The 12,255-nt window shown below is 39.7% G+C and overlaps 3 protein-coding genes across 3 annotated transcripts; 1 reads left to right on the top strand and 2 right to left on the bottom strand.

Annotated features, from left to right (window-relative positions):
* Positions 1 to 208: 208 nt before the first annotated feature.
* Positions 209 to 4,785, bottom strand: pecr (peroxisomal trans-2-enoyl-CoA reductase). The gene is made up of 8 exons (XM_058626388.1): positions 4,530 to 4,785; positions 3,714 to 3,847; positions 3,467 to 3,632; positions 2,763 to 2,844; positions 2,568 to 2,664; positions 2,365 to 2,475; positions 1,597 to 1,708; positions 209 to 1,115 (listed from the first exon to the last, which is right to left on the bottom strand). The coding sequence occupies exons 1-8, from the start codon at positions 4,639 to 4,641 to the stop codon at positions 1,033 to 1,035; spliced, it is 897 nt and encodes a 298-aa protein (XP_058482371.1). The 5' UTR covers positions 4,642 to 4,785; the 3' UTR covers positions 209 to 1,032.
* A 1,558-nt stretch (positions 4,786 to 6,343) lies between these two features.
* On the bottom strand, positions 6,344 to 9,023 carry rpl37a (ribosomal protein L37a). The gene is made up of 4 exons (XM_058635788.1): positions 8,899 to 9,023; positions 7,686 to 7,814; positions 7,448 to 7,530; positions 6,344 to 6,493 (listed from the first exon to the last, which is right to left on the bottom strand). The coding sequence occupies exons 1-4, from the start codon at positions 8,899 to 8,901 to the stop codon at positions 6,430 to 6,432; spliced, it is 279 nt and encodes a 92-aa protein (XP_058491771.1). The 5' UTR covers positions 8,902 to 9,023; the 3' UTR covers positions 6,344 to 6,429.
* Positions 9,024 to 9,195: 172 nt separating this feature from the next.
* On the top strand, positions 9,196 to 12,215 carry cfap410 (cilia and flagella associated protein 410). The gene is made up of 7 exons (XM_058635927.1): positions 9,196 to 9,403; positions 9,523 to 9,541; positions 9,933 to 9,979; positions 10,068 to 10,297; positions 10,709 to 10,859; positions 11,355 to 11,454; positions 11,536 to 12,215. The coding sequence occupies exons 1-7, from the start codon at positions 9,327 to 9,329 to the stop codon at positions 11,698 to 11,700; spliced, it is 789 nt and encodes a 262-aa protein (XP_058491910.1). The 5' UTR covers positions 9,196 to 9,326; the 3' UTR covers positions 11,701 to 12,215.
* Positions 12,216 to 12,255: the final 40 nt, after the last annotated feature.

Raw genomic sequence — 12,255 nt, 5'->3', positions numbered from 1 at the left:
ATATTTCTGTCTCATTCTTACTTCATCCCCAGTGCAGTTGTTCTACATGTTGTACCTAATTTTCAAAATAAAATGAAAACATTTTTTTAGAGACCTAAAAACAAAATGCAATACTATCTGAATTTGCATGTTTAATAAAGTAAACACTATCTACCCTGTGATAGATTTCAGAGTATTTTATGATCAAATACAGAGAACGGACAAAACGTTGTATTTATTATGCAAGTTGTTTTTATTAAACGAGGAGCATTAAATGTTTGTGAAACACAACTACCATTAAAAATAAAGACCTTTTTCCCCCAAAAAACATTTTGCAATATGCTGGACAGACAGTGAAACAGTGGCTACCCCTGTTGCTTCACAGCAAAGAAGGCCTGTTCCAACCAAGGGCCTGTTTGTGTGGAGTTTGCATGTTCTCCCCATGTATGCATGGGTTTTCTCTGGATTCTCCCGTTTCCTCCCACAGTCCGAAAATATGCAGAGTTAATTGTAAACTCTCAATTGACTGTGTGAGTGTGAGTATGAGTGGTGTGTTTGCCCCTCAGGATAGAGCGTTAAAAAGTTAAAAGTGACCATTTCTTTATATTAATGTAAGGCACTTGTTTTTCATTCATTACTATAACGTTTTACTGTCTTGATGAATCATCTATGCCAAAATAGAGAGAGAGCAAGAGAACATACCATTGGAAAAAATGTCTCCTGAATCATTTACATTTCTTGTTTTATGTCTTATGTATTTTATTCTTCTGTCTCCTTTGTACTAAACATTGTGGTAATCATGTTTGAAGACAGCATATTTACTTACCAAAGACCAAAAGTATTTCATGATGTCACATTGCATTATCCAGGAAAGTGATCATACTTTGCTGCTGTTCTGAATTACAAACAATCATGTATAGGATATATGTCAGTTATAAGTGCCTAAAAATCAGCAGTCCACCACGATGTTTCAGTAATATGACTTCTGGGTTTTGAACAACTCATGAGCCATTATGTCCTTTGACAAAATATACATGTTAATACTGGGCTGTGTTATAGTTTGCTTTTAGGATGAAGCAGCTCCTTCAGAGACTCCAGGTTCTCTCCCTCTGGAGCTTCAGGCCATGCACTATGGTCTGGAAAAACAAGAAAATACAAGATGTAATGTTCAAGCACAGAATCAGGAAATTATCTTTTACATACAGTTGTCCAGGTCTACCTTTAATTTCATCTCAGTTGAACATATTGTATATAAAAATAATGATTCAAGTACGATTAAAAGTCATTTTCAATGGAAAATAATTACTGTAAATTAATTCAGGTGAAATATGAATATAAACGTTTCAGAGAATAAAAATAATCCCAGATGTGACTTGATAAAATGCTGCTATGAACACAGAACATTTGATTTAAAAGACAATTAAAATGGTAGGCTAGCAGACATGAGTTATTTATGTATGTGTGGTCTGATACATGTATGCTATCTCACACACATTCTGTACATGCATTTATTTTTAATGGATTGCCCACCAACAAATGAATCTCCATAGCAATCCCGACAGTAAATAGGAAGGAGGGAATCATCCAGCACGTGGATTATTACAGGACTGCACATACCGGGTATCTCCCACATAGAGTGGTACAGGCTCTGTCCTGCATCAACCTTCAACGTTGCTCCAGAGACGTAGGAGGCCGCAGGAGAGAGCAGGAAACACACTGCTGAGGAGACCTGACAAAAGAGAGCGTATTAAAAAAAAAAAGAGAGAGCCATACACTCACTCTGTACATCCTCTATCTGTGGCTCAGATCTATTGTCATACTGAACATACATACAATACATTCCAATCCCACAGACGTGGGGCGTCGTGAACAATCAGGCCTGAAAGCCAATTATTTTTTATGGTGTAGGGATGTCATAGCGAATGATAATCAAGGATGGATCTGGAATACGTCACAGCCTCGCTGCAGAAAGTCTGGCATTTTTGTTCAGCCTTCTAAGCCAGTGACATGGACCAATGAGAGCACTCTGCACGTGCAAGAGTACTGAGCATAAACCAACAAAATGATGACGCAAAGAGGGGGAAAGGAAGTTACGTTAGTTTTCTTTGAGGGGGCGCGATGATCCAACCTGTCTCCTCTCATAATCCAACACAGTAAGTAATACACACAACACTTCTGACACCACTGATTGTTTACAGCCTTATTTCACCTACCATCGATTGGTCACGTTAGGTCAGTAAAAACTTTCATTCATGTCACGGCATGGACTAAGACTCTGTGATCGCCAAATGTGGCATAATCATGATCGTGACAGACCAAAAGATGGTGTAGTCTGACCGCAACATTACACATAGCAAGAGCTGCAGTTCACATTTTAGGCATTACCTCTTCTGGTACTCCCAGCCTCTTTGCAGGACTGAATGGAATAGACATCTTGAAAAGTGTTGGTCCGAGCTCCTTGTAGTTCGTCATAGCAGTTTTGGAAAATATTGTTCCCTGTATCGAGACAAATATGCAAGCTTTAAAATGCCACATGTCATGGGAAAAGTCCAAAACCCATTCTACTTTAAGTCATGATCTGTACACACAGGTGCCACAGCGTTGACTCTGACTCCGGCGTGTGCCCACTCGATGGCCAGACTCTTGGTTAAGTTGTCCACCGCTGCCCTCGCTGCCCCAGTGTGTCTGTCAGGATGGACACACAGTGTTTCAGCAGACAGGAAAGGGTGTATGTGAGAGCATATTATGGTTAGTGTGTGGAATTGGAGGGAGACGTTGCTTACGCCATGCCTGGGAAACCCTTCCACATGTCAGCAATGATGTTGACGATTACACCTCCGTGCTGTTTCATCCATGCAGTGTAGACTGTGTGGCAAGGACAGTAACACAGTCATGCCAAGAACTATAGAATCAAGCATTTCCACTCATAGCCTCATAGCTGCCAGATTGTACTCCTGCAATTTTATTATATCTTTTATTTTCTTAACCTCTCCTGGACATACTTAAAATATTGTTTCTTGTTCAAATGGGCACTTTCGCCCTCTCCCAATTTGTGTGAGAAGTTCATAAACTTCCAAAATTGTGGTCTGCAAAAACCCTCTGCTTTTTATTTGCTTTGTATAAGTATTGCAATCGATGCAGTCCAAAAATAAAGAATTAAAAAAGAAAAAGCACTCAGAATGCATTGAGAGTGTTCAGATGTGTACTTCGGTACTTCTAATCTGATCACTCAGGACGGATGTTAATACCAGGTCTGCTGGGGGTCCTACAGACTCTCCAGCCTACTCCCTGCTATGACCTCAGTATAATGTCCATGTAAGCTCATGTGAGAAGGCAGCAGGGGTGAGTTTCTCCTACGGTTGTGAATGTTTCTCTCATTCTTCATATGCGACCGACAGACTCTGGAGACCGACTGGACTCAAATCTCCTCACATGACCCACAGTCCACGCCTGAAAGCAGCTACAGCGTTAACTGCCTGCAGCTTACCCTCTCTGCAGCAGTGAAAGGTTCCAGTCAGGTTGGTGTCTATCACAGCCTTCCAGCCTTTGTAGGACATGTGCTCTGTTGGGCTGCTGAACTGTCCTCCTCCATTGTTCACTAGGAAGTCTATTCTGCCGAACTCCTTCAGCACCGAGGACACAAGAGCTTTCACCTGCAGCACAGAAAGTTCAAACAAGAAGACATAAAATGATCAGGACATAATATATGATGTGTGAATTAGTGTGGGGTTCACCTCATCTTCATTGCGGATGTTGCAGGGTAGGGGAGTGACACGTGCAGGGCTGGAGGGAGGGATTTTTTGTCTCATCTCCTGCGCTGCTTCCTCCAGCCTGTCCGCCTTTCTACTGGAGATCACCACACTGCAGCCTGGAATTAATTTAGAGGTCAACATTTGTGTTTTTCTTCTTTTCTATAAATCGGTGCAACTTATTATCAGATGTATGACACACATTCATTTTGGCTTCTTTATATTGTAATAACAATAATAATAATAATAATAATAATAATAATAACAACAACATGAAATACATGAATAATATTATCAAAAAGCTTAACTTTCCTGAATTAACTTTGGGATCAAAAATGTAATTGAAAGAAAGTAAAGTGAGTTCAATTATGACTTTTTCTCAGATTTCTGACTTCACTCTCAGAATTCTGACTTTATTCTGAGAAATTATTTAAATATTTTTTTAATGTAGTCCTAATACTCTAAAAATACCTAAAAAATGTGTAGGAGTGTGTATTGAAGTGTGGTCTACTGTGGGTATCACGCAGAATACACCACTGTGTAAATGTAATACCACTGGTCTCTGCCCCCGCCGTACACTCTAGTCTTGGTCGCTATAACCACTCAACTTACATAAATAGCGTACAATTTCTTCAGTCTGAGTCTTGTACATGTGTGCACAGACTTTTACCTTTAGCCTGTCTTTTTTGTCTGTGTCAAAGTTCACCTGGCAGCTGCAGTCAGTCATTGAGCAGAGGGCCACATCGAAGCCTCTGTTCCGTGAGGAGAGATAACAACACAAACACAGACAGAGTCACTCACCGAGCTCCAGCAGCTCTGCAGAAATAGCTTTGCCGATGCCGGTGCCTCCTCCCGTCACCACCGCGACTCTGTGGTTGAACAAGCCCGGTCTGAAAACACTGGAAGTCGCCATACTTGTCTTTTTTTGACTACTTCAGTTTGGTAGAACAAGAAGGTAGTACGTGACACTACGCCCCCCAACGGACGTTTGATGATAGTTCATGTCTGTGATGCAACTTCGCTGCTTCAAGTTTCCTGCAAAAAGTCTGGTATAAAGTATCTAAAAGTCACTTGTTTTATAATATTACATTAAATGCAAATGTCTCAAAGTATGACATCTACTGTACTTAAGTATCAAAAGTTATTTTCTGATATTAAATACAACATGTAAACAAGTATTTCTTGTATTAAAGTCGATAAAAAAAAGTATTGTATTATATTGTATATATTATAATATTGTAATATTTCTTAATTATTTTAAATGTGTTCTAGTAAACATTTTGTCCCTAATTCTGTTAAATACAACACTGGTTCCTTGCGGTTACAGAATTTACAAGTCATTCTAAGTGTTACATATATTAAGAATTAAGAAACATACAGGTATAACATAAAGCTTATCAACCTACACCTTTTTCTTTATTTATTTCTATACCGTTGCACTATAAAGTTTTTATTTGTGGGAAGTTTTTGGATCAAAATAAATAGAAAATTAGCAGATACAGGCCTGCAACCAATAGTGTTAGCCCAAGTATATAGATTTGGGGGTGCCCCAGATGAAAGATGACCAACATGAAAGAATCATAACAATTTGTTTGTAGCTGTCAAATGGGGGCTACCAGTTGTAGCTTCAAATAAAAAAAGCAATTGTCACAACCAAGAAATCAAAATTTGCTGCAAACACTTACACAGCATCAGGAATTTATGATGACTAACACCGTTTTATCTTCTATACCACCTTGTGTTGTACGCCTACCATTTGACAGGTATTATAGTCAACAAAAAATAGTCGCTACCTGGATTGAACTGATGAAGTGATGCATCCATTATGCCTAGTGCCGAGGATACAAGCCTGTGGGAGCAGTGCTATGATCTGGGGTTGCTGCACTTGGTCAGGTCTAGGTTAAGCAATATTATGTGCCCAAAGAACGAGGTCAGCCGACTACCTGAATGACCAGATTATTCCGTCAGTGGAATAAGGGATTTTTTCCTCCCTGATGGCACAAGCACATTCCAAGATGACAATGCCAGGATTCATAAGGCTCAACTTGTGAGCAGTTCAGAGAACATGAGACATTGTTTTCACACAGACTGGCCACCAGAGTCCATACCTTAACCCTGTTGATAATCTTTGCGATGTGCTGGAGAAGGCTTTGCGCAGTGGTCCGACTCTACAATCATCAGTACAATATCTTGGTGAAAAACTATTGCAACACTGGACAGAAATAAATCTGACATTGTAGAACCTTATCGAAACAATGCTACGGCCGAATGAGTGCCATAATCAATGCCAATGTCCAGTGAAATATTAAGTGTGGTACCCTTTTTTAGGTGGCAACATTTATGATTTAATTTTTGTAATTATCAGTACCAAGTGCAGAGGCCCAATCTGTCATTACTGATCTCATTGGCTATGAAAAAGAAGCGAAGCATTCAAGAAAAACAGACCAGGGTAAACTCTTATGTAAATGTATGGGCAGTTGCACTGATGTGATGACTTCACTGGCAGCCTGAGCTTCCATCATGTAGGGAGCAATGAGAGAGCGAGAATGAAGCGTTTAAATTCTGATGTAACTGCTACCATGATGAGATGTATAAAAGAGACAAACAAAAAGGAACCCACTCCAGATCGCTTTATTTTTGAACGTTGGTCATGTCCAGCTCAGTTAAATTAAACAAAACTACCAATGATCATAGCAGTGGTTTACTGGTCCTTTAACTCCTTCAGTCTCCTGATCGCGGACTTTACTGTGACAGCGGAAGTTGTGCTGGGAAAAAGAAAAAGACGGACAATGTGAATTTTGATTAAAACCAGAATAAGACACCAATTAGACACAACTTTACAACTAGAGCACACATTTTTTTCTTGGAAAGGTGTTGCAAAAACTTGAGTGATGATCTATTTACAAGTATGCAAACATTATTTTGTAATTTGGGGGGCTGTTACAAACACAAGTTACAAATGTGCTCCTTGATCATTCAGTTGTAAACAATTCATGCTGGAAATGACAGTTAAATGTCAGCAAGCACAAGTACATGTTTACAAAACATGAAATTGAATTAAATCAAGTTGGACCAACACACCAATAATGCAAATGGGAGTAAAATTTCATTTTCTGTACTTTTGAAAATTCTTCTCTGCATTTGACCCATCGTCTACTAGGAACCTGCCTAGTATTAGTAGCAGTGGGCAGCCACACTGAGTGGCGCCCGGTTAGCAATGGTACCCAACTACATAACTGGTCTAGATTCTCCAAGAATGCCCTGCAGTTACCACCAATGGGCTTCGACCCAGAAAGAGAGTGCCATTGCACAAAAGAGTGAGAACACTGAAATCCAGTGCAATTTTGGATTGACAAATTTATGCGGCACCATATTAAAAAAACGGGGGATTTTCGACTTAATTGATGATGACACAAAATGGCACATAACTAGCCACTAGGAAACCAGAATATGCCTAATACAAGCAAGGTGAATGGCTACCGTAGGAAAGGACATGAATGCAATTTAGTCATTAAATAAGTTTTTCTCTGGTGTTTGATATGGGACAGTAAACCAGTTTAACAGCATACTGAGTGAAACAACTGAATGTAGCTATTTGAGATAAGAGTTTAACCATAAATATACAAAAAAAGTCTCTAGGGTAGTGTTTTTTTCTTTTAAACAAGAGCAATCAGGTCACCTTCAAACCTAATCATCTTTGAAAAATCAAATAAACCTACTTGTATGTCCAGGCACCTCCAGCTACAGTCTTCATGCAGGACCCACAATGCCAGATACCAACAGCCCTCCTCTTCATCTTGGTCTGTCAATAGAAAAATATTTTGTTATACATGTAAAATATATAAGCATGGTGAGTGAATCTTGAACCATAAAATTGTGCCATCAGCTTCACTCATATTTGCAAACAAGAATTGGCTGCAGTGGAGTCTGAACAATTCCCACTGAGATTGCGCTTACCTTGCCACAGAAAGAGCAGGTGTATTTTGAATGCTGGGAGATTTCAATTTTCTTCACCATCTTCCTCAGCGACGCGCCATAACGCGTGCCATATTTACCAACGATCCCCACCTTCTTGGTGCGCTTGGCCTGTGAAGATCATAAAGAAGTCAATGACTGTTACAGTAGGGGTGGGAATCGCAGGGTACCTTGTGATACATGCTCCACGATACCAACAATAATACAATACAACGATGATCAATATAATGCAAGCCAATCCGAGTGATACATCACGATATCGACCTAACTAAAGAAGACATGTGAACAATAAGCGCATAAGATCTATGTATTGAATGTGGATCCGATGGGGCATTTCTTGACGCAAGGAGACATCAAGTAGCAACTCCCAGTGACCAAAACCTGCAGGAACGGTTTACATTAGTGCATTAATGTGTTGATTAAAATATCGATATTTGCCCTCGCGTATCGATTATCATACTGCATAAGAGAGGAAAACAATATAATCACCAGATAGATACTTTGACCCACCCTAATGTTAAAATGCTTCCAGCAAACAGGTAGTAACAAGCACTGGGATAGAGTGAGGTTTACACTTCAGACACATGACTGTAACAGAACCCTCAAACTTGCCATCAAGAAATAAGAAAATAAACCCTCGCAAAACATCAAAATACTGACACGCGTGGTCATACAGATGAGGTTGACAGTATTGGAGTAGTCAGTCCTTCACATCACATTGAGTTTAGCACATTTTGTGCCTGAAAGCAGCAAACACAGCAGAACCACTTAGCATTAGCTGTCACCAGCGGAATAGCTAGCTACCGAGCTAGCCTCTAGGCTGTATTACCCTGAAGTAATAAAGAAACGACTAGGTACATTGAAACAATAATATCGGAATTAACTTCTTTTTTTTAACTGAGCTGGGTTTCCAAACAATAGCGACATTCAGGGTTTGGCTGCCGATATCATGCTAGTTTGACTATCCTGCCCGGCATCTAGAACCGTTTGAGTGGAGCAATGGCGGCACTCATTTCTGTGTTAGCGGGACATGAAAACATCGTTTAATCTGTCGTTCCAATTCCTAAAGCAACACAAAAACCACTCGGGTTTGACAAAAGGTGGTGTCGCTACGTTTCAGAATGTGATATAATGTCAATTATAGCACAAACACATTAGATTGATGTGGATTATGTAGAGGACATTCTTCGCTCACCATCGTTTCAGTGGAGACGGAGGTCCAAAGAGAGAGATCTTACGGCGCAAGCGCGATTTACTCACTCGGTTACGTTGCATTATGGGACATTGAGTTTTCAAATAAGGTAGCCAAAGGGCCGTAGAAATTAAACTTAAATTTAAAATAGTTTGGCTTAATGTTTTTATTCTTCGTGTTTAACACACTCTACAATCATGGATACGATGTCTTTATGAAAATATAAAGGAAATTAATAAAACCGTAACTAGGGACGCGTTGGTAGATACGCGCATGCGTGTTCATGCGTCGGATGACAACATCCTTGTTGGTGCTGCGGAGTTGACTCAGTTGTTTGCCCGCATGTCATAATGCTTCTTTATTTTGTTTGGTTGTGAATTTATAATGGATTAAACACAACGTATTCTTACCAGTCGACGGAGCTCGGTGCTATGAAGCTAACACGGAAACTGGTTCTCGCTAAGGCCAAGGCCTCGGACCTGGAGAGCGTGAAGAAGCTCAATTGCTGGTTAGTATTTATCATCGTCCACTACCAGAAGTCAGCTCTCTGTTTACATGCTGATGAGTTTCTACAAATAGTTTGTATGCACATGTAGTAATGTTACATTTCATTCTTTTTTTCCCTAGGGGATGCAGCCTAACAGAAGTGAGTAATAAAATAAAATAAATAATAATAATAAATAAATAAACAAACATGATATTTGTTAGTTTAGACAGATGGAAAGATGGATGTCTTACTGTAATAGAATAAAAACATGCAATTTCAGTATAAAAGAATACAAAGGTTTAAAATATCAGTATGTAGATGGAGACATTTGAATGTAATCAGATTATTAATTCATACCGCCAAACACTGTACCTGCTCTTTTGTTGCTTTACTTTTGATGAACCAAAGGTGAATTTTTTTTTTTAAACATGTATTTATGCCATCTGAAAATTAAATAAACAGAAAAATAAATGTGTAAAATTAAGTTATACAACCGAGATCCCAGAATGTATCTTTTTTTTAAGTATTCCCTTATACTCTCTTTCCCCAGATTTCAATCTTATCCCAAATGCCCAACATTAAGGTGCTGACTCTCAGGTTGGTCTCTCACACCTGCTTGAATACTGTAATATATAATCATTGTGGAACGAAACCAGACAGTGATGTCCTTTCTTCTGCTGCACAGCGTTAACTGCATCTCCTCCCTCGCTCCTCTGTCTGGCTGTATGTCTCTGTGTGAGCTGTACCTGAGGAGGAACATGATCCCGTCACTCTCTGAGCTCTCTCATCTGCGGCTGCTGGCGCATCTCAGAGTTCTCTGGTTGGCTGAGAATCCCTGTTGCGGAACTGAGTCCGCCAAGTATCGGCTGACTGTGCTGCGCTGCCTGCCTCGTCTGCAGAGGCTGGACAATCAGGGTGAGTGCTGGGTTCGAGTTATGTGGGAGCCAATGGCAACTGAGCTTCTATAAAGGTTTGAGCTCCTATGAAGGTAGTACAATTGTGCATCTGTGGGGGTCACTAAAATACAAGCAAAACCATTATTTTATTTTATTCTTATTATTATTATTATTATTACTATATTATTTGAATCACAAATAATGCAGTTTTCAGTGTAAAGAGTGTCTTTTACATCCATGTAAATGATCCTTATAACTTGAGCCCTGGGTGAATGTAATGAGAAATTGGAAATTGCTATTGTAAAACCTGTGAAACTGTGATTTAAATTTCCACATGGGTGTAAAGGTTAACATGTTAAGTTTATTATAGACTTTGGAAACAGCAGCTGACAAAACACAAGCTGACCTGTACAATGTTTTGTGTGTTCAGTGGTGACGGAGGACGAGATTGCTCTGGCTATGATGGAGGGCGAAGTGGTCACCACGCCCCCAGTCAGTGTCCAAACCCAGTTGTCCACAAATGGACTTCCAGAAGCAGAGACAGAGAATGACCCACACAACTACAACATGGAGGAAACAAAGTAAACCTTACCGATAAATACAAACTCACAGAAATGTAAGGATCTCGTGTTTATGAATGAATAACAACTAATGGTGAGACTGCAGACCCTTCCTGCCTTCCCTAAGCCCATCAGCAAACTATGGTGGCCTTACCAAAAAATTCTGTCATTGTAATTGTTATTGAAGGAAGTTTTTGCATCAAACTGTGAAATGCAGGGTCTGGCTGCCCCCATAATGCAACTAAATAGGTAACTTATGCACACAGTTAAGGCTTATTTTAATACTGCCGTGTACAACTTTTCTTGTTGATATCATTATTCTGCCTCTGTTTGGGCTTTGTGAACACAAATAATGTACTGTGTCCTTCATCTATACAGCAGCAGCACACGTGGGCATGTGTTCATGCTACAACTGGGTGTTTTGAACAGTAGATTTGACTTCTGAACCGTGTTGCTTCTTTGTGTCTTCAGTCATACTATAACATATTCCCTTTTTCTTGATTGCTCACTTTTTAGTAAAATCAGGGAAGAGCTGGGGATGAAGCTCCTGTCCAGAGACAAGTTCCCCTCTCTTTCCTCCCCATCGACCAGAGAAACCAGATCACTGATGAAAAAGGTAGCCTCTCACCTCTCAAGAAAATCTGAAATGTTCTCATTTGTGTCGGCCACTCACTGATCGCTTGGATTTAATTTTCAGACACACACTCTTGATGCCGTTCTGCTACTGCTGAACGATTTGAACGAAGAGGAGCTTCGCATCGTGCACACAGCTGCACAGAACAGACTCCAGACTTACACACTGGACCCAGAGACTCTCAAAGAGTCACTGCAGGTACAGAAAACTGTAGACATCCAGCACTGAAAAAAACAATGTCCTGACACCATTGGTGCACATGCACTCTGTGTCTCTTCTGGGATCTACTGAATTCAATAAGCATGTGTTGATGTGTTTTCAATCACTATGGTTACATGGACAGCAATATTCCAGCCTTACCACAATTAAGAAAATAGTCTGAGTAAGTCACGGCCATATAATCAGAACAAGGTCCTATGCAAATAAAAGCAATAATCAGAATGACATGTGACATATTCCAGTTTGAGTATAGTAGTATATTCCATTACCAACTCATCCGCACATGATCTTGTTTTATAATCCATACTACGGTCAACATCTGGATAATTGGTGTCCATGTAATCATCGTCAATGATTCTTTTAGATTACACACTCCTGTTCTCTTGTGGAGAAATTGCGTCATTTCCTTGGCGTTGTTTTTTCAGAGCAGCATGCCTACTTGCCTTGTAAGAACAAATGAATGTACATGTTGTTAAATGTAAATCTATTTCTGTAACTAGTAAGAATAAATTGCAATATATTAACTTTTCAAGTTGAATGTAATTAATCAAATGTTAGTGTTAG

The sequence above is a fragment of the Solea solea genome, chromosome 1, assembly GCF_958295425.1.
Source record: "Solea solea chromosome 1, fSolSol10.1, whole genome shotgun sequence".
Lineage (NCBI taxonomy): Eukaryota > Metazoa > Chordata > Actinopteri > Pleuronectiformes > Soleidae > Solea > Solea solea.
This window is presented reverse-complemented; position numbering and strand designations above follow the sequence as displayed.